General features: G+C 35.8%; 1 protein-coding gene across 2 annotated transcripts in view; it reads left to right on the top strand.

Annotated features, from left to right (window-relative positions):
* LOC111709301 (uncharacterized) overlaps positions 1-22,064 on the top strand; it is a 28,623-nt gene extending 6,559 nt beyond the window's left edge. For both annotated transcript variants that reach the window (XM_023482931.1, XM_023482932.1), the window contains 4 exons: positions 8,192-8,309; positions 8,472-8,684; positions 10,276-15,233; positions 19,861-22,064. In XM_023482931.1, the coding sequence (XP_023338699.1) occupies positions 8,192-8,309; positions 8,472-8,684; positions 10,276-15,233; positions 19,861-21,924 (7,353 nt within the window). In that variant the 3' untranslated portion in view covers positions 21,925-22,064. The remainder of the gene's footprint in view (positions 1-8,191; positions 8,310-8,471; positions 8,685-10,275; positions 15,234-19,860) is intronic.
* The last annotated feature ends 380 nt before the right edge of the window (positions 22,065-22,444 follow it).

Below are 22,444 nucleotides of genomic sequence, written 5' to 3'. Positions count from 1 at the left end.
ACTTGCAGAAGATTCTACAGTGACATAAGTAAAATGGTTTCCAAAATTAAAAGTGTGGTTGTACTGCAAGAGGTAACCATGGGTTGTGTCTATACAGACTACTTTAGGCAAATGGTAAGTTTTTTCATTTTGCTGTCTACTGATAACTTTGTGAATTTCAAGGACTGTATTTAATTGACCAATCATGCTTCAAAATAAACCCTTTAAATATCAATGGGGCCTTTTGACATTAAAGCTTCAAAGTAGCTTTAAAAGCAAGTATATGTCTCAACATTAACAGCTTTATGTAAAAATTGAAACATTGATGAATGTTTTCTGCTGAATAGATATATTACTCTTGTTACAATATCTACCTGATTGACCCTCCTAGCTATGAATTTTACCTGATTGATCCCTTAAATATTAACTAAATCCTGATTGACCTCCTAGCTATTAACTTTCTACCTGTTCTTCCCCCCTAGCTATTCACTTTATACCTGATTTACCCCGTTGATATTAACTGTCTACTTGATTGACCCCAATAGCTATGAACTATTTGATTGACCCCCTAAATATAAACTGATTCCTGAATGACCTAGCTATTATCTTTCTACTTAATTGACTCCCTAGCTATGAACTATACAAGTGATTTATCCCCTTGCTATTAACTCTACCTGATTGACCTGCTAGATATGATCTGCTTCCTGGTAAACCTCCTAGCATTGAATCATCTACCTGATTACCTCATAGTTTTAAACTATCAACCTGATTGACCACTTAGTTATGAACTGCCACATGATTGACCTCCTAGCAGTGAACTATCTACCTGACAGACTTCCTCTATCTGATGGACCTCCTAGCTATGAACTGCTTTGTTGATTCATGTCATAATGAGGACCAATTCCAGCATGTGCTATTGAGAGCACAGAAAATGGAGTTTTAAGAACATGCCTTTATTAGCATTGGAATTGCTAAATATTTGAAGTACTTAAGTTTGCATTACTTAACTTCCCTTGGCCGTTTGGGTCTCTCAATATTATTAACAAGTGTAATAATCAAATCAAATCAAATCAAATCAGACTTTTAGGGATGTCCTACTACCACATGGAAACTTTCGAAATGACTTTACTAATTCTCAAGTTTAATGTGGGCTTATGATTCGTAAAGACCATCCGCGAATAATGTAAAGCATGAAAATTTACAAAAATGAAACTGCTATCGTAAGGATCAAATTCAATGGAATTAGATTTTTGTCATTACGTCAGACATCTGACGTTATTGCCAGACCGTCAATCACAGATTCTACTTATCATATTGAGTCCATTACTCAACATGGTTGATAAGAGGAACCCGCCCTGCTGGCTAGTTTTGTTTAAAATGTTAATATAGTTTAGCAGAACTGCACTTAAGAATTGAGTACTATATTGTACATTTATATAATCATATATTGGATTTGAAGTGGTAAAGTTTTATTATATATAATTCTCCAGGGGTTGACATTAGTAAACTGTAAGATTTAATAGAACTGATTGATTTAGTGCTCCCTCCCCCATTCTCCCTGCTCCCCTTCCAGTAAAGATTAACTACCTAGATCCAGTTGAACGAGACTCGACGGTCCATGAACCTTCCACTAAATGCTTGACCATTTCTTAAAGAAAACATCTATCAAGATGTCTAGGGCCAGTCCGCGCTCCAGGTACTCAGTTTTAGTCATCTTGGTATCACTCAAAAGATTCCTCACAGCGTCTATTTCGTCTATGACCTCAGATTTATTGAAGATACAGATTATCAGTGATGATAGAGATTGCTCTCCAACTTGAATGGAATTCCTGGTGGAGGCTAGAGATTTACAGTGCAGAATTAAATGGATCTCATTGTTAGTCCCATCTAAGCATAGCGGACAGATTAATACTCATCCTCCTGTTTCAGCTACGGCGTCTGCTGCTCTGTAGGCATCCCTGTTCCCCAATCCCACATTCATACATTTGAATCTTGTCATAATGTTGGAGCACCTGGAGTTACACAGGAATTTGATCGGTTTCCACCATTTGTGGGGCAACTGGGTCAATCTAAGTGAAGCTAGGTTTTGCACTAGATTCTGGATCTCTAATTGATGGAAGACGTGCAGCTGCTTTTCAGTAATTGCTCCTATCCCATTCTCTTCATCCATATGTTTCCCTAGTATGGCTTCTAAATTTCTCCAGTACAACAACTCTGTATTCTTATTCCAATCCATACTAGTCTTGACTAGATTGCTTTCTTTGAAGTCTTGATCTTCTACCCTACTCAAGAAACGTAGCTTAGCCACTTCAATCTGCAGTCTGATCAGTTTCCAGCCCAGCTCTATATACACGATTGCATTTGCTGATGAGTTCGGTACAGCTGGGATTTCCCAAGTTTAGTCTGCACAACTTCCTACTGTTGTATTACACTCTCTGTTATAGGTACCACATCTGTCCCATATAATATTGCTGGCAAGGCGACATTGCACCACAAAGCTGACAATGATGAAATCTTACCTACTTTGTTCGTACGTAAGATCACATATTTGTATGAGTTGGCTCGTGACACCATTTTCAACCTTTTCGCCAAAGATGTCCTCGCTGGCGTTATAAACCGGTGCACGCCTAGGTACTTGTAGGAGGTTACATGCTCAATAACGTTAGACTCCTGTGTTATATGATCATGTAATTGGCATGTATACTCTTTGTCTGGTGAGATGAAGTTCGTCTTGGCAGCTGACACCTTCATTCTAAAGTCTTTACACCAAACCTCCAAAATTTCTCTTAACCTCTCAAGTTCATCTGGGGTCCTCCCTAGGATTATAATATCATCAGCAAATAATAAAATATTGACCAGGCTACCATCTGGAAGTCGTGCTCCAAGTCCGCTGGCTCTCATTCTATTACTTAACTCGGAGAGATATTGGGGTCTTGTTCTTTGTCCAGAAGCTACCATTGATATAGTATCTTGAAAATAGTAATTCTCTAGGAAGTTAGTGAATGTCTTCGGTACGTTTAACTGCTTGAGATTTTGCAACAGGATTGACCGATCCACTCTGTCATAAGCTTCTTTGAGATCTACAAACAATAAAAGAGAACAGTTTTTTGCTTTTATTGATCTCTAACACTATATTCAGAATGAATATGTTATCTGCACATGATCTGGATGCACGAAACACACTCTGTTCCAATCCCACTATATCCTCTTTATCAACAGCTGCGGACAACCTGATTAAACCAATAAATGTATTTCTATTGAATTTGAAAATCCTCTCATTGCAGCAATACCTAGTTTTTTACATGTAGCTGATCCCTGTAATCCCTCTATCATCAGATGGCTGCAGGAAACTGGTAGAAATGTTTGTTTCCTTGGACCCTACACTAGATTGTGATAAGTCTGGAACCTTCTTGAAGTCAACATCAAAAGTCTATCAGTAATGTAAATAGTAGTATCCTTTGTTAAGATATCTCTTGGGATCTTGTCTTGAATTAACATTTTCATGACCTTTGACATCTCCAAGATTAATCTGTGTCATGTCTGAGATTAAACTGTGTCATCTCCAACTAAATCCAGTGCCATCTCCAAAGATTTCTCTGGCTTAAAAGATACTGAGTTATCTCAAAATAAGATCCTGTATCATTTCCAAATGTGTCTGTGTCATCTCCAATAGGATCCTGTGTCATCTCCAACATTAACATGTGACATCTTGATTAAAACCTGCGTCATCTCCCAGGGGTCCTTAGTCAATTCCAAGAGGAAACCATGTCATCTCCAAAAGGATACTGACTGATCTATGTCATCACCAAAAGGATATTGACTGATCTATGTCATCTCCAAGAGGATCCTGTTTCATATCCAAGATTAACTAGTGACATCTCCCACTAAAACATTTGTCCAACTCCCTGAGGATCATGTGACATCTCCAAAAGCATCCTTCGTCGTGTCCAAGATTAACCCGTGTTAATTCAAACTTGATAGATAATGTCATCCCTTGAATTCCTTGCTATTCCTCAATAAAGAGCCATTCCATTAAACAACACTAAAATGCCATTTTTAGTTTTCACCCACAAAATGAGAACCAACTCAACTGGGCTCACCGAAGGGGATGCTATATTAGCAAATTAGTGACACAACACCTTTTTTTCATATAGCCATAGGAGTCTGATTTTAGATTCACCGACAAAGGGTCAAACGACCCAGAGTCAAACGACAAAGGGTCAAACGACACAGGGTCAAACGACACAGGGTCAAACGACACAGGGTCAAACGACACTGGGTCAAACGACAAAGGGTCAAAAGTGCGACAAAGGGTCAAACGACAAAAGGTCAAAATGATAAAAATATTTTTTGATTTGAATCATAGGAAACTCGCAATTTTAATCACAAAAATCCGCCAAACTTTTTTGAAGATGTAAAACTTTAGTCTGATTCTGGCTTCCATAATGGTCGGGTTGGCAATATAATTGACCATGTGGCCGCAGCGCTCGGCCCCCTAGCCTGTCCTAGCCGCAGCGCTCGGCCCAGAAATTGTCTTAACTCACCTAACCCGTGGCCGCAGGGCTCGGCCCCCTAGCCTGTCCCAGCCGCAGCGCTCGGCCCAGAAAGTGTCTTAACCTAACCTAACCCTAAATAATAATAAATAAATGGATATAATTGACCATGTGGCCATAGCGCTCGGCCCCCTAGCCTGTCCTAGCCGCTGCGCTCGGGCCAGAAAGTGTCTTCCCCAGCCTGTTCTAGGCGCAGCGCTCGGCCCAGAATGTACCTAACCTAACCTTAAATAATAATAAAAAAATACTAACCGTCAAAATAAAAAAAAAATTTGCCCTTTTGTCGCATTTTTTGACTCTTTGTCGTTTGACCCTGTGTCGTTTGACCCTTTGTCGCATTTTTGACCCCTTGTCGTTTGACCCTGTGTCATTTGACCCTGTGTCGTTTGACCCTTTGTCATTTGACCCTTTGTCGGTGAATCTGATTTTACTGAGAATAAAAATAAAAGTGGATTTAGCTAAGGTTGAATTTTTTTTATCTCATACTCTGTCCCATTGCTCTGGGTTTGGCAACACGAAATACAAGATATACAAGAGATAGAGGTCTTTATACTTGTTTGCTGTCAGATAACTGCATAAAACTGAAGTGAGCACTTTGTGTACATGTTCCCTGAATAGAGTCCTGCCCTACCAAAAAGTGGTATTTAACAGTACATCCATGGAAAAGACCTCAGTTCATCCCTCCCTGCTTTTAAATGTGGGTGATTGTTACTCCTACTCTTCACCTACACCTGGACAACCCACATCTCTTTAACTTTCTACTAGCATTTATTACATTGTATGAACAGTGATCTCTGACCATCCCAATGCTTTGTTTTTATTTAAAAGTGTGACTTGCCCTGTCAGGTCAGTTCTGAATCAGCCATTTATTGATATTTGAAGAGTTCCCTGGTTGCCTAGAGCCACAAAGCAATGGCATCTCTGTAGTAGCTTGAGAATGGTACTGAATAAAATGAAGGCTTGATTTGGCTCACTGAAAAGCTCCCTGCCTCCTGCTTTACCCATGGATAGCATAGAAACAGCTCACCTTCTTATCCTTCTCTACAGGGAATCCTTTCTATATGGAAGGAGAGCTTGCAGGTAGCAGACAAGTAATGGAAGTATTGTCTTCATGCACTCCAGGGGTTACTGCTGTAGCTGGTCACACCACAGCTGTAAAATATCAGATTCCTGAATATAACAAATATATGCAGTCTGTTTATATTGTTGCAGCTTTCTCAAGAACAAGCTGGTGCTAATTGCTTAAACTTAGTCTGATCTTCAAGGTTCTGTATGACACATGTAAAAACAGCTGAACTGCACTACTCTCTTCTAAACTGCTCCATTTTTAACAACTTGATTTTGCCCAGTGAGCCAATTTAGTATACGATGGGGCCAAGGTATGTATGAAGAAGAGACTGCTAGCTCACCTATGACCTATGTAAAAGCTATATATATAAAAGATAAATCCCAAAAATGTTTACCCTAAGTGATGAAAGTGATGAAATTGTAGCAGTTGGGTTTTTAGAACATTTATTTATCTAGTTCATACTTATTTATTACATTTGAAAGGCCTTTTCTAATATTTGTCTGGCCAGTTTTAATTCTCTCCTTTCTGTGCTTATAATTAATGTAAAAAGTAGTTACTTTTTGATGTGGTAAGTTGTAAGTGCTTACATTAAATGCAATTCTTTAAAATAAATTTTGTTTTAATTTAAATTTTATTTTTTAAAATCTGAAACCGGTTTGAATAAATAATAATTAACATAAACATTACAGGCACGTCTTCATCTGTCCTTAATCTTTGAGATAGAGATAGCTATGTGATCTTAATGGTATATCTTAAAGAAAGTATCATAACAGATATATCTTAAATCATAATAATCTGATACTAGTACAAATGTCGGACCCACAATCTTTGTATGTTACAAAGGTCGGACAGTACAAACATCGGACTTACAAACATCGGACTTACAAACATCAGACTTACAAACATTAGACTTACAAACATCGGACTTACAAACATCAGACTTACAAACATCGGACTTACAAACATTGGACTTAAAACATCGGACTTACAAACATTGGACGTACAAACATCGGACTTACAAACATTGGACTTAAAACATCGGACTTACAAATATTGGACGTACAAACATCGGACTTACAAACATTGGACGTACAAACATCAGACTTACAAACATCGGAATTACAAACGTTAGACTGGTACAAACGTCAAACAGGGACAACCCTCAGACTAGGACAACTTTGGACTAGTACAAACAACGGATTAGTTCAATGTTTATACTGGTCTGACGTTGGTACTGTCCTACATTTGTACCAGTCCAACATTTGTACTGGTTCGACATTTGTGTCCAAGGTTTGTAAGTCTTAGGTTTGTAACGTCTGACGTTTGTACTGGTACAGATAATCTTTTATTAAAAACGGGAACAACTTTATTTTAAGTACTTCATCTTTCCATTTTCTCACTGTCAACTTGTCAATTGTACTTAATCTTTCAGTACTTCATCGCCTGTTGGAACTTCACCTTTCTATCATTTCATTTCCTTCTACCTACTTTCTTTCATTTCTGTTTATTTACATGACGTAGCTTAGTTGTCTTTTCTCTTTGTAAAGTCACTTTTATTCCTTTAACTTTCATTCATTTTTGTAAAATAACTTCATTTTTCCTTCATCTTTGTAAAATAACTTAATCTTTTCTTCATCTTTCTAAAGTTCCTCATTTATCTTCCCTTTCTCTCTGTAAAGTTTCTTTAACTTTCATGCATCTTTGTAAAATAACTTCATCTTTCCTTCATCTCTGTAAAATAACTTCATTTTTCCATCATCTTTGTAAAATAACTTCATTTTTCCATCATCTTTGTAAAATAACTTCATCTTCCATTCCTCTTTAAAGTTACTTCACCTTTCATCTTTGTAAAATAACTTAATCTTTCCTTCATCTTTCTAAAGTTCCTTTATCTTTCATTTATCTTTCCTTTCTCTCTGTAAAGATTGTTTAACTTTCATGCATCTTTGTAAAATAACTTCATCTTTCCCTCATCTCTGTAAAGTTACTTATATTCTTCATATTTGTAAAGTTTGTTTACCTTTCATGCATCTTTGTATAATTACTTTATCTTTCCCTCATCTCTGTAAAGTTACTTATATTCTATATATATATAAAGTTCTTCTATTCTTCATATTTGTAAAGTTTCTTTAATTTTCATGCATCTTTGTTTAATTACTTTATCTTTCCCTTATCTCTGTAAAGTTACTTTTATTCTTCATATATGTAAAGTTCTTCTATTCTTCATATTTGTAAAGTTTGTTTACCTTTCATGCATCTTTGTTTAATTACTTTATCTTTCCCTTATCTCTGTAAAGTTACTTTTATTCTTCATATATGTAAAGTTCTTCTATTCTTCATATTTGTAAAGTTCTTCTATTCTTTATATTTGTAAAGTTTGTTTACTTTTCATGCATCTTTGTATAATTACTTTATTTTTCCCTTATCTCTGTAAAGTTACTTTTTCGTTTATCTTTATGAAGTTACTTTATCTTCCTTCATTCCCCCCAAACCCTCTCTGTGGAGTGAACTCAATTTTCCCCTATCTCTGATGAATAATAAATATAAATAAGTATGGAATATTTTATATAAATATTTTATGTCTGCCTAGGTGCATGGAGCACTACAGGACGGAGACCATGATATCCCCTATTGTGCGTCCTACCTTTGGTTTCTGGACGCCAAGAATAACAAAACAATGGATGAACAGTACTTCTATCCAACTCCAGGGATCAGATTTTATGAATATTGAGAGATAGTTGAATCGCGCAAACGGAGTTATATCACGTAGAATGTAGACGCAGTTGATCAACTTTTTAAGTTGAAGAGAAAAGGTTCAACTTCTACAGTTTAATTTTTAAAATTTTGTTTTTCATAAAATCTGGCTTTAGAATCTATTCAGCAGTACAGGGATAAAGTTGACAGGATCAACCTGCTGATACAAGGAGTTGACACAGAGAATATATTCTCAAGAGTACCTAATCTACCTGCCCCTACTCCTACTAGAGTACCAAGCCTACCTGCCCCTACTCCTACTAGGTTACCTAGTCTACCAGCCCCTACTCCTACTAGAGATGTATCTTATTCATCGATCAAACAACGAGGAAATTCTTCAATAAAAATTGCAAATATTTCTCATTTTTTGGTTTAATTTTCATACATCGTTACTATGCTAACAATATTCAGACACAGAGACATAAAACAAATGGAAGCTGTAAAAAAAGAAATGATTTATTAGATTGAATTTTTATAGTAATGACTTACACTTCAGATTCTACTTGCAGTTTGTTTTTATGACTAGAGCCTAAACAATACTATATTTTTCAATTTACTCATACTAGGTTTCAATTTACTCAAACTAGGTATTTCAATTATGAACATTTTCTCTTTGTGTACATTGTAATACAAAACAAAAAGGTAAAACAAAACAAAAAGTAAGCGGACTTTTCGTGAATTTCTAAAATTTAATGACTATCGAAGTTTGTTAGAGGCTAATGGGGTCACGGTAGGTCCCACAAAAAATGCAAAATATATATATTGATGAGCTTAGTTTTTTTCACTATCCGACTAAATAAGAAAAAAGGGTGTAATTCTTTTTCTTTAACAGCTTCCTTTTATTTAATGTTTGATGCATAATTTTTTTCTTTCTCTATGTCTGGGCTATAATCTAAACATAGGGATATATAGCACTACATAATTTTATTTTATTCTCTCGCTTGGTTAGATAGCTGAAGGTTAACATAGGAATATTTAGAAATACCCCCGTTGTCAAAACCTTTGCGACAAACCTTATTTTTTTGCAACCTGGTGGGTTCTTAAAACTAACTTGCGGATTTATGCTACAAAGACAATTTAAAAATCCTTCTAATTAGTCGAATACATTTTCAAGAAATAATTTCTTTTTCAAGCAAATTAAATTACAATCAACTCTGTTGCAACCCAAATATATTGCAATTAAATCAATTTTAATCAAATTAATTGCAATCAAATCGGTTTCAATCAAAATCAATCGCAATCAACACAGTTACAATCAAATCAATTGCAATTGACACTCATTTGCAATCAACATTTATCAATCAATACTCAATTGCAATCAATACTTTATTGCAATCAAATCAATCTCAATTGCAAATGTATTTGTTGGAAAATGAGCATTGATTGCAATCAGCACTGATTGCAAATGATTTTGAATGCAATCAGTTTGATTTCAACTGATTTTGAATGCAACAAGTTTGATTGCAGTCGTTACTGATTGCAATTATTTTTATTTCTAAAGGGTTTATTGCAACCAAGTGTGATAGTAAATAATAGTGTTCTAAATTCAAAGGGTAAAGGGAAATTAAAATGAATAATCATTTAAAATTATCTTTTTTATGTTTTTTTTTTTTCAAAATCTGATTGAAGCCATTTTGTTTTACATGATAAATTTGATATTTTGGATTTAAGTGAAATAATTTAAATTTGATTGTGTATGGAAAGAAAATTAGCTTAAAAAGTTATTGTTCTTGCTTACAATTTTCAAAATCTTCTAAATAAAAACTTTTTCTTTTTTAGCACGACCATAATAATATCATAAGTTAATCCACACAGAATTAACAAATAATTTGCTTTGTCTACTTATTTACAATCACACAGTTGTTACATCAAAACATTTTAGCATTTTTTAAATTTGACAATGAAGATTTACTTGTCCAGGAGATTCTGATCTAGAAAGCTTTAAACGTAAACAAGATCTTGATCGTGAGAGAAAACGAGCAGAACAGGATCGGGAGGAGAGAGTTTCAAGAGATCGTGAGAAGAGAGTTTCAAGAGATCGTGAGAGGAAACAAGCAGAACGGGAACTACGGGAGGAGAAACGACGGGAAAAGGAAAGAGAAGTTGAACTAATTCACAAGAGGATTCAAGAAGCATCTGCTAGACGCCAGGAAAAGGAAGCTGCTGAAATTAAGGCAGCTGCTAAACGTAAGGAGAAAGAAGCAGCAGAAGCTGCAGAGGATGAAATTCGTAAGAAAATGCTGGAAGCACAGAAGAAGATTGAAATGGAAGAAAAAGTTAAAAGGCAAAATGATCTAATGAACAAAGCAAAACGAAGATTTGTTGAACTGCCGGCTATCCAGCCATCCTTGCCCCCTCCAGGTCCTGGAATGCCTCCTGTTGGAGCTACACCTTTTAGATCCGGACCCAGTGTTCCTCCACCACCTCCAACTCTAAAGCAAATATTGTCAGTGCAGCCTGTGCCTCACAGAGACACATTGCTGCAGGTCAATTCAATGATTAATGAGCTTCAGGCCGGAGTCAGGGGGCTCAAGCCTGGATCCAGAGCAAGAAGTAAGTCCAAGACAGCTGAAAGGCAAGATTTAATATCTAGAGATAGATCTTCTCAAGCAAGGACAACTTCTGTTAGAAGATCAAGATCTCCAGTAAGAAGATCTAGGTCTCCAGCAAGAAGAAGATCAAGGTCTCCAGGAAGAAGAAGATCAAGGTCTCCAATAAGAAGGAGATCAAGGTCTCCAATAAGAAGGAGATCAAGGTCTCCAGTAAGAAGAAGATCAAGGTCTCCAGTAAGAAGGAGATCAAGATCTCCAGTTAGAAGGAGATCAAGGTCTTCAGCAAGGAGAAGGTCAAATTCACGAGTGAGAAGAAGATCAAGAACTAGGTCACCAGCACGTAGAACTAGATCTCCAGCCAGAAGAAGATCTAGGTCAAGATCAAGGTCTCAGCAAAGGACTAGAAGAACAAGAAGTAGATCAAGATCCAATTCTAACAGGAGAGGTAGAACACCTGTTGACTCCCGGTCTAGAAAAACTAGAACAAGAACAAGATCAAGATCAAGAAACATTGACTCCATCTTGAAACATCTCGATCCCAACATTCCTTGTTTCCTTCAGCACCCAGCAGACAGGATGGTTGGAGATAAATCAAGGAAAGGGAAGAGGAAAAGAGATGATGGAGACACAGATACACACAAGGTTCGTGAGGAATCCCTAGAAATTCTGAAAAAGATGGGTATGACAGGGAAGGGTCCTGATACCAACAACAACCTCATTCTTGCACTGGAGGTTGAAATTCTCTGGGATGAAGAGTATAAACAATTTACTCAGCTGGGAGCAGCCATAACTGATGGTAAGCAGGCATCCTTCTTCAGATCAATTATTCCCAGGTATATGGAGGGATACAACAAAAATCTAATCCTGAAGAACCAGAACAATCTTCTGTCAAGTCTGGGAATGAAGTATGATGAGGAGTTGAAAAGATATCTGTTTACGCACAAGAAAAAGGGAGAAGATGTTGAACCTGTAACTGAGGAGAAAGCACTTACTGATATTCTTGGATTTATCCGTAGTTACTGCAGAGAAACTAAATGTGTTGTTTTCATGCACTCAATGGAAACGTTTCTTCCTCTTCTTTTGGCTAAGTTAAACTTCTACAAGTTATCAGAAGATTTTGAAGAGAAAATAAGTGGATTTTGTGATTTCTCCACACTGATGTCACGGCTTAATCTGAGTGTGGTTTGTAAGAATGCTAAGTTTCAGGATCTGATGGATGTTTACAAACAGGTTATTGGAAAAGCATGGCCTAAAGAGGTATCACATAAGGATGGAATTGCGTCTCTAAGTGATAATTGCGTCAAGAAACTTATTTCAGAGATCAGTGTGTACCTTGAGAAAAACAATCTCACACTGCTAAAGGAAGAATTCTTTCAGGCTTGTGGATTTAAAGAGTTCTCTGTTGTTAGAAAAGAATTGGACTCAGAGAAACTGAAAGATCAGTGTTCCCAGAATGTAACAGGAGAAAATACTAAATCTGTAGAGCTCCTACCCAGTGATAGACCTGGAGAAGTAACAATTGTAACCTTGAAGAGGTTTGAGTGTATTGATGTAATGGACCTGGATGAGGTGGAGGAAGAGGGAATTGAAGAGGATCAGTATTTTCAATCGGAAACAGTATCTGCTAGTCTTGTTGAAGATGTTACTATTAAACCTGGGTTTGTTGCTACTGTTGCCATGAACATAGGAGAATTTGATGAAAACCTTAAATATGGAAATTATGTCCTAGTTGCTAAAAATGCTTCATTTGCTGATGCATCTTACTGCAAGGACAATGAGGGAGAAGAGGAACGATTTAAGAATGCAGCAAAGTGTGAAATATCTCGCCAGATAGTCAGCCTAATTGATCCTGAAACAGAAGGAGAAACCTCTGAAACCAAGAAACATTCCAAAATACAAGTCAAGGTATTGAATCCTCTTGACATTGATGTGATGTTGAAGTGTGGAGACCTTGTAGCAGTTGTTAGGATGGAAAAACCTGAGGATCCTGACAACCCTGATTTCAGATCTTACACAGTTGTCAAGAATGAGAAGGATATTGAAAATGCCAAGAGGCAAGATGATCTAGTCCGCAGTAAGAGTGAAGATAGAACCTTCAAGTCAAAGAAGATAAAAAGGAAACATTCTAAAAAGAAAAAAGATGGAAACAAAAAGAAAAAAGAAACAAAAACTCCTGGAGATCTTAGTTTTGACTTTGATGCACTTGATTTTGAGTTGGAAGATATTGATGAAGAGAGTGAAATAGAAGAAGAAGAAAATAATGATATGGCTCCAATGACACCTTCTCAGATGAGTGAGGTTTCACTTTCAGACATGTCAGGTACTGAAGAAACTGGAGAAAACAACAAACCTACAGAAAAGATAAATGGTTCTGAAACATCAGAGCTGAAAAATACAGAAAGGATGAATGGTTCTAAAACTTCTAAGCAGAAATCTAATACAGAACCTTCAAAGGAAATTGAAAAGGATAAAATCAGTGAGACTGCTGTTGTAGAGGAACCAATACTACCAGAAAACATAAACCTTGACCAAACTGATTTTTATGATACCCCATTTTATGGTTTATTGAATCAGATCGGGGGTGGTATTAACTTACCAGCAGGAGCACAGTCGATGTGTGTAATCAAATTAAAACCTTTTAAAGGGTTCAGTTCTTATCACATGATTGGAAGAAAATGCTGCATTTCTTTAAATGAGGATTATACTGCGCCTAGTAATCTGAATAAGTGGAAAACTAAAAACTTCAACATCTTACCCAGGGTTGCAACAGTTTTTAAATCATCAGAAAACTTTGCCATTGTTAATGCTTTTGTTCAAAACGTTACTGATAAACCTGTATTCTATCCAAATGAGATTGCCTTGGCCACTGTTAGATTTATATCTCCAACTCCACGGAATTCTGCAGATGTTGGCCTGTTAAATCTCCCACATGTACAGGAGGATACAGGTGCCGACGTTGCTCCTCCTGGTGAAGAAATAGTTAACCTACCTACTCCTGTTCCTGTCATAAAAACCATTCCCAGCACCTTTAACACAGATTCTGAGCCTCCACCTCCAGGAGAAGTTGATCTTGAACTCAATAGCCCAGCCAAAAAAAGTTATGTTCAGCAACCTGAAGCTGAACCTGAGGAACTGCCTCTTGTTCCAACCCAAGATGAGATATTTAAACTCACTGTAAAGACTTTAAAATCTATTCTAACAGATAATAATCTCAACACCAGTGGACTCAAGATGGATTTGGTGAAGAGAGTTGAAGAATACTACACCATGAATCCTAAACTGATTGATAGAAATATTTTTCAGTCTGCTCTAACTGAAAAGATCCAAGTTCAGGCTTTGTCAACCCCTAAAGGAGAAGCTTCAAATGTTAATGAAGAACTTGAGAATTTTGAAGGATCTCCAAGCAGCGTTTATTTCAAAGAACCAGTTCCCAATTTCCCTGCCCCACATGCTTCAACTGTACATATCTCTAAACCTGCAGTGTTGAATACTATACCTGAAGCTGCAGGTCCAAAGCCTGCTGATCCCATTTCTAAACCAGAATCTACAGAACCATTTAAAACTGAGTTTTCTGATAAGCTGGCCAACAAGAAGGCAGAAAGTAAGGCCTTTGATAGTCTTGAAATTAGTTTCCATGACAAGTGGCATTTTATTGATTTAAAGTCTGCAGTTACAGTTGAGAAACTGGGAGAAACTCTCCTGACAGTTCGTCTCAGTGAGATTGAGATCTTTATGAATGACCTTGTGGATAGAAAGGTGTTGGTTCGACGAGATAATCCCTCTCCAAAAATTAAACGTCAAATCTGCAAGCTGAACATAGAAGGTCGAAGTCCTGTTGTTGAGATCATTATAGATTCCGACACTAAAGACATATCAGCTCAGGAGAAGTTTTTCAAGTTGAAAATTGAAAAGTTTGAGATGGATGTTCCCGATCAATTCTTTCTCCCGCACAATGATGTATTTGATGATGTATCTAAAGATATTTTTGATATGAACGCTCCTGCTGTAGCCACTACTCTAGTTGATGTTGTTCTACCCCCTAAAGCATTTCACACGGAGATTTGTCATGTTAATCTGAAACCCGAGGACATGGAGATCATTGGGACGAAGAATGTCATCCTCGAGCGGACCTCGGACCACGGGATGAATATTGGGATGAGAAAGATGATCCTTGTTCCGAAAATCTTGAGCGTGGTCAAGGTGGAGAACGGCGAGGCCAAGGTGGAGGTGAAGATCTACAACGCCTCTAGACAAAGGCTGAGGATATCCAAGAAGACCAATATTGCGAAGGTGTTCCTCTGTAGAAATACTAACCTCACCAAAAAGGTAGGAATTTAGTTAATTTTTTCAACCATGGTTTATTTGGATAATTTTGGTTTTTACACAAAGCAATTACTGAAAAGATTATAATTTCTAATTTATAATGATAACCCCTTTTTTTACATAGAAATCAATGATAGTTTTGGTTTGATGAAAGTCTGTATCTAGTTTAATTTTTGGTTAGATATCATTCATTAATCATTATACACAAAAATCAAACATTAAAGAAACATGATACACAAGTGACCCTACATTTAAACAGTGGCATATCTGGTTTATAACATTACTCTTTAAGATTCTTCGTTGTTCCATTTTGTTTTGAACTAATTAACTTCGGAGATAAATTTTTTTTAAACAATTTTTAGTCAAAATCCGTAATTTTTTAACTATTTAACTAGCTTTTCTTTATGGAGAAAATTATCGTCATGTATCAATTTTATTTTGAATTAACTATTGTTAGATATCAATCTTCTTTTAACTTAACAATTTATCGGCAGAATCTAACATTTTTTAAAAAATTTTGTCCAAGAGATTATTCCTATTTTGAAGATTAATATCGTCAAATATCAAATTATTAAATTAACGATTGTTAGAGATCAATCGCGTTTTGAACTATAATTTTGGAGATAAGCTTTGTTTTGAACTTTTTACTGTTCAATTTTTTTTAACATCTAAATTAAGTATTGTGAGAGATCAATCTTGTTTTGAATTATTTATTGCAATAGAATATCTTATTTCGAAAATTTATTGAACTTTTATTCAATTGTTTAGAAAATGAAAACCTTGAAGAAGTTAAATTGAAAAAAAGGCCTTAATATTAAGATTCACGGGTAGAATCAAAATGTAAATACTGAAATCATTGCAAATCGTAATGCCTCAACCAATTAAGATTTAGTTTATTCAATTCGAAACGGTATTGTGAAATTTGGATGTGAAATGATTTGATTTAGCTTGAACTATGAACCTAGGATGATCATTTTAGGTACTTTTGAAATAGAATGTTAGTGACTATCCTAAAGTTTCTCTGCCAGAGTCTTTTGATCCTAAACTTACTAGTTTCTTAATTCAAAATAGAGCTAGGATGTATATGTATAGTATTCACCCGTCTACAAGCCGATGATGGATTTTAATTCTAAGGCTGACTACGAATGTAGATTTATACTCAATTGCCAATTAAGATTTAGTTTATTCAATTCGAAACGGTATTGTGAAATTTGGATGTGAAATGATTTGATTTAGCTTGAACTATGTATTGTCAACTGTGAGCTTGAAGCACTAGGTTGATTTTCTTTGCCTTTTATTTTTGACAAATTATACAATCGAAGAAAAAAATGTTTTCTTATTAATATAATAATAAGATTAGGAAAACTTTAAAAAAAGAATTGTAAAGTATTTGATGAGAAGGGTCTTGATAAATGCCAAAAAGTTATGTGAAAGGATTGTAGGGATTACTGAAATGTTAATCAAAGCTTCGTGAACAATAAACTGTAGCCTAAGGTCTAAAAAAAGGTTTTACAAAGTGTCAAGGTTTTATCACTTTTCTAAATGTTTCGATGAAACTGTAGAGAAGATTTTGTTAAGATTTAAGTATTTTTTTATTTGATAGGATTAAAAAAGAATAAAATATAAAAAAATTAGGTTTTTTAAAGTTAATTAATGTTTGATGTAGGTCTGAAATAAGGTTGTATAGGACGTTAGATGCAAATTTTTAAGAAAGTAACTCTTAATAAACTGATGTAGAGATTTATATTTTACACATTGGTAAGCTGGCTACCTGATCTCTCGAAGAGCCACTTTAAAAGTTTCCTATGTCTTACAAGGATCTTTTAAGCAGGGTTTAATGAAAGATAAATAAGATTTGTTAAAACTTGTTATCTTGAAAGTGTCATTTTATATAAAAATAAAACATTTGTCATCTTTTAAGTTAAAAGTTAAAATCAAATATTTCAAAGAAGAATTGTGAAGTATTTGATGAGAAGGGTCTTGATAAATGCCAAAAAGTTATGTGGAAGGATTGTAGGGATTTCTGAAATGTTTATCAAAGCTTCATGAACAATAAACTGTAGACTAAAGTCTAAAAAAAAGGTGCCATGACAAACTCCTGAAAGACAAACTCCGGAAAGACAAACTCCTGACAAGACAAACTCCTGAAATTATGAAATTTTTCTCTGAATGAAATATGATAAAATTCATTATCTTTAGGAGAAAAAATCCGCAAATATCCTAGAAAAAATTCTCAATCTTTAGTAATTTGAATATGCTTCGAGCAGCAAAGTATTACAATGATCAGAATAACCAGCAAATTTATTATTATTTATTTTTTATTATTTAGGGTTAGATTAGGTTAAGACACTTTCAGAGATGGAATTTAAAGAATTTGAGCTGCGGTTTAAATCCGCCAAAACGATGTTTAAATCAAGCGTCGGTTTAAATCTTGAAACATTTGATACAATTTTAAGTGGAACCAACCATATTTAAACCGCGTCTTAAATTTAAACCACCGCTCAAATTCTTTAAATTCGGCCACTGGTTACAAAATTGATTGCATAATTAGAATAGATTATAATTTAAATTTAATTTTTTTTAATTTGATATTATGGAGTTTGTATTTCAGAAGTTTTTATTTTCAGGAGTTTGTCTTGTCAGGGGTTTGTCTCGTCAGGAGTTTGTCTCGTCAGGAGTTTGTCTTTCAGGAGTTTGTCTTTTCAGGAGTTTGTCTTTCAGGAGTTTGTCTTTCAGAAGTTTGTCATGGCGCCAAAAAAAAGGTTTTACAAAGTGTTAAGGTTTTATCACTTTTCTTGATGTTTCGACGAAACTGTAGAGAAGATTTTGAAAAGATTTAAGTATTTTTTTATTTGAAAGGATTAAAAAAGAATAAAATTAAGAAAAGAAAAAGGTTTTTTTAAAGTTAATTAATGTTTGATGTAGGTCTGAAATATGGTTGTATATGATGTTAGATGCAAATTTTTAATAAAGTAACGTTTAATAAACTGACATAAGATACTTGATACTTGATACTTGTAATGTGATTCCAAGGACTCCAAGTAGGAGTATTGTAGGAATGTCTGTTCCAGTCCCCCAGAGTATTGTTCAGATCGTCCTGGTTCTCATTGGTTCTCAGCATACTCCATACAATACTCAAATACACAAGTGAAGTTTTAGTTGAGCAGTCCATCAAGTTTTGATTTGAAAATTGTCAAGGTTCTAGAGTCCTTGACCTCTATTGGGAGTCCATTCCACTTAGCTACAACTCTGTTAGTAAAAAAGTTGGATCTTATGTCAGTTTTAGACCTGGTTGCTACAAGGTTACCATGGTATGCTGTGTTTCTGGTTATTCTTTGTGGCTCCTGCCCAACCAATGTAAACCATGTTGTGCTGTCCCGATCATCAATTCCTTTCAGAATTTTGAAAACCTGAATAAGATCTGCTCTGCTTCTTCTGCTAGCCAGGGATAGTATACCTAACTCTTTAAGTTTGTCTTCATATGTTGCTCCCTTGAGGCCTGTGATGTAATTAACTGCTCTCCTTTGGACCTTCTCAAGAGTCTCAATGTCGCCAAGGAGGTGCCAGGGTGACCAGACTGGAGATGCAAATTCTAAGTGGCAGTGTACAAACTGAACATAAAGTTTCAAGAATATATATCTATCCCTGTATTGGAATGCTCTGGTAATTTGCCCCAACACAACCATTGCTTTCTTTGCTGCTTCAGCACATTGTAGGGAAGGTTTTAAACTTTTCTCCACTATCACACCAATATCCCTTTCTTGATCTACAGATGCCAGTAAGGATCCATTCATATAATATTCAAACTCATTATTTTTCTAATGTAGAACTAATGTAGAGATTTATTTTTTACACATGGCTACTTGATCTCTCGAAGAGCCACCTTAAAAGTTTCTTATGTCTTTTGTCGTATCTTTTATGTAGGGTTTAATGAAAGATAAATAAGATTTGTTAAAAACTTGTTTTCTTGAAAGTGTCTTTTTATATAAACATAAATTTGTTATCTTTAAAGTTAAAAGTTAAAATCAAGGATTGAAAAAGAATAAAGGAAGATGATTTTAGGTTTTAAAAAATTAATTAATGGTTGATGCAGCTCTGAATTTATGTTTACGTTGAGGTTTGATGAAAATTTAATAAAATTAGTGAAAGGGTTAAAAAATTTAAGTTGAGGTTTATAAGTTTTGACATAAGAACTAATGTTAAAAACTATTTAAAATCAAACCCACATTTTTTGCTCTTAATCCTCTTTTTACTTATTGATTTATTATTTTAATTGGAAATCAGAAGTGGTGAACTATTTTTACCATTGCAGTGTTTAGGATTAAGATCAATATTTTTCAACCCCCTGGATCCAAATTTAGGGTGTCAAAAATATACCAAAAATTAACTCATTCGGCCTACTGACGTTTAATGTTTGGTGTAATTTTCAAATGAACAAATCATATTTTTCTTGAAGTTGGGAAAGTGGGAGAGGATATTATTAAGAGGATTGTGAAACCGGTTCAAAATGAGTGGATCCTAAGCACTGATGAATATTCCTTAATGTCTGTTCTGATTTTACAGAAACTATTTAATAGAAGAAAAAGAATAATTGGTTCTCTACGGATGTTCGCTGATTGTTAATTTCTAGATTGATATGAAGAGACCAGACAAGGAGGATAAATTGTTGCAAGATTTCCCAGCCATATTCAGTCCCATGCAGACCACGGAGATCTCCGAGATGAATAGTGAGCAGATCTACGAGGTGAATATGGAGCAGATCTCAAATTTGAATATGAAGCAGATCTCAGATATTGATGCAGAGCAAAGAACAGAGACGACTGAGGAAGCACTCTCAGGAATGGTTACAACGCAGAGTCAAGGCAAGATGAATCAAGAGCTAAGCACCGGTCAACCTAATCCTAGACGGCCGAGGAAGAGACGAGGGTTTAAAAGGAAGATGCTTAAAGCAAAGAAAATTTTGACACAAATCATTGATGAAACTAACTCTGATCCGAATGGAGCAGAATTGAATATTGAAAAGATTTCAGAGATTCTTCAGAAGCAAATTCCCTCATTTAATGAGGATGAGATTTCTAAAATTATTAGAAAGTTTATCAAAGAGAAGAATAAGGAGCAGATCTCCGACATTAAGAGGGAGCAGATCTCAGAGATGAATACTGAGCAGATCTCAGAGATGAATTGGGAGCAGATCTCAGAGATGCATGGAGAGCAGGTCACAGAGATGGATATGGAGCAGATCAATAAGACCAATGGTGTGCAGACTTCAGAGATGAATAGGGAGCAAATATCAGAAATGAACATTGAGCAGATCTCACAGATGAATAGGGAGCAGATCTCAGAAATGAATATGGAGCAGATCTCAGAGATGAATAGGGAGCAGACCACAAAGATAAATGGGGAGCAGGTCACAGAGATGAATATGGAGCAGATCAAAGAGACCTATGGGGAGCAGACCCCAGAGATGAATTGGGAGCATATTTCGGAGATAAATAGTGAGCAGATCTCAGAGAAGAATATGAAGCAGATCTTAGATGTTGAGGCAGAGCAAAGTACAGAGACGACTGCGGAAGCATTTTTAGGAATGGTTACAATGCAGAGTCAAGGCAAGATGAATCAAGAGCTAAGCACCGGTCAACCTATTCCTAGACGGCCGAGGAAGAGACGAGGGTTTAAAAGGAAGATGCTTAAAGCAAAGAAAATTTTGACACAAATCATTGATGAAACTAACTCGGATCAGATTGGAGCAGAATTGAATATTGAAAAGATTTCAGAGATTCTTCTGCAGGAAATTCCCTCACTTAATGAGGATGAGATTTCTACAATTATTGGTGAGTTTATCAAAGAACAGAATAAGGAGAAGATATCCAACATTAATGAGGAGCAGATCTCAGAGATGAATATGGAGCAGATCTCAGAGATGAATATGGAGCAGATCCGAGAGATATATGGGGAGCAGGTCACAGAGATGAATATGGAGCAGATGAAAGAGACTAATGGGGATCGGACCTCAGAGATGAATATGGAGCAGATCTCAGAGATGAATAGGGAGCAGATCTCAGTAATGAATATGGAGCAGATCTTAGAGTTGAATAGGGAGCAGATCTCAGAGTTGAAAAAGGAGGAGATCTTTGAGTTGAATAAGGAGCAGATCTCAGAGATAAATAGGGAGCAGATATCAGAGATGAATATAGAGCAGATCCCATTGTTGACTATGGAAAAGATATTAGAGACGAATAGGGAGGCGACCTCAGAGATGAGTGGGGAGCTGATGTCGGCCATTAATAGGGAGCAGATCTCAGAGATGGATATAGAGCAGATCCCGGAGTTGAATAGGGAGCAGATCTCAGAGATGAATAGGGAGCAGACCACAGAGATAAATATGGAGCAGAGCTCAAAGATTGATGCAGAACAAAGTACTGAAACGACTGAGGAAGCATTCTCAGAAATGGATACAACGCAAAGTCCGGGCAAGATAATTCAAGAGTTAGGCACAAGTCATCCTAGAACAAGACGGCCAAGAAAGAGACGACGACGAAGAAAAAAGAAGAGGCAAATCTCAGAGATGAATGGTGAGCAGATCTCAGAGTTGAATGGGGAGCAAATCCCAGAAACGAAAAGGGAGGAGATATCAGAGATTAATGGGGAGCAGATCTCAGAAATGAAAAGGGGGCAGATATCAGAGCAGAACTAAGAAATGACCCAAGACGTTAATCTTAAATACCATTCATAGACGGCCAAACTCAGAAAACCAAATATTTGTTCAGATCGATCCTTAAATGGGAAATATTTTTGTGATTACTAATTAATTTGAAATGCTACCATTCAAAATATTGTCTCGATTGTATTCGTAAATTATTGAAAGTGTTTATGGAAAATTTAAAATAAATGAAAATAGTTGAAACAAGAAGAAAGGTTAAAAAGATAATTTTCATAACTAATTAATCTCAATTGTGGGTTCTACTACTGGAAAACAAATAGCAAATTTTACTTCCAAACCTAGAAAGCTACAACATCTTTCATAATCAAAGAAGGGTTTCAATGGACCTTTGTAAACCGTTTGCATAGAGGGTCACTTAGAATTAAGCCTACAGTTCTGGTCTCCAATTTTTACTACCTCAGACCAATTTTTTTATTATATCTAAAGAACGTTAAAGACCCCCCACCCCCTCTGTAGGACTACAATTAGTCTCATATATTTAACATGGCTGAAA

This window comes from Eurytemora carolleeae, unplaced genomic scaffold (genome assembly GCF_000591075.1).
Source record: "Eurytemora carolleeae unplaced genomic scaffold, Eaff_2.0 scaffold315, whole genome shotgun sequence".
In the NCBI taxonomy this organism is placed as follows: Eukaryota; Metazoa; Arthropoda; class Copepoda; order Calanoida; family Temoridae; genus Eurytemora; species Eurytemora carolleeae.
Note: the sequence above shows the minus strand (reverse complement) of the source record. Positions and strands in the feature narration are given on the sequence as shown.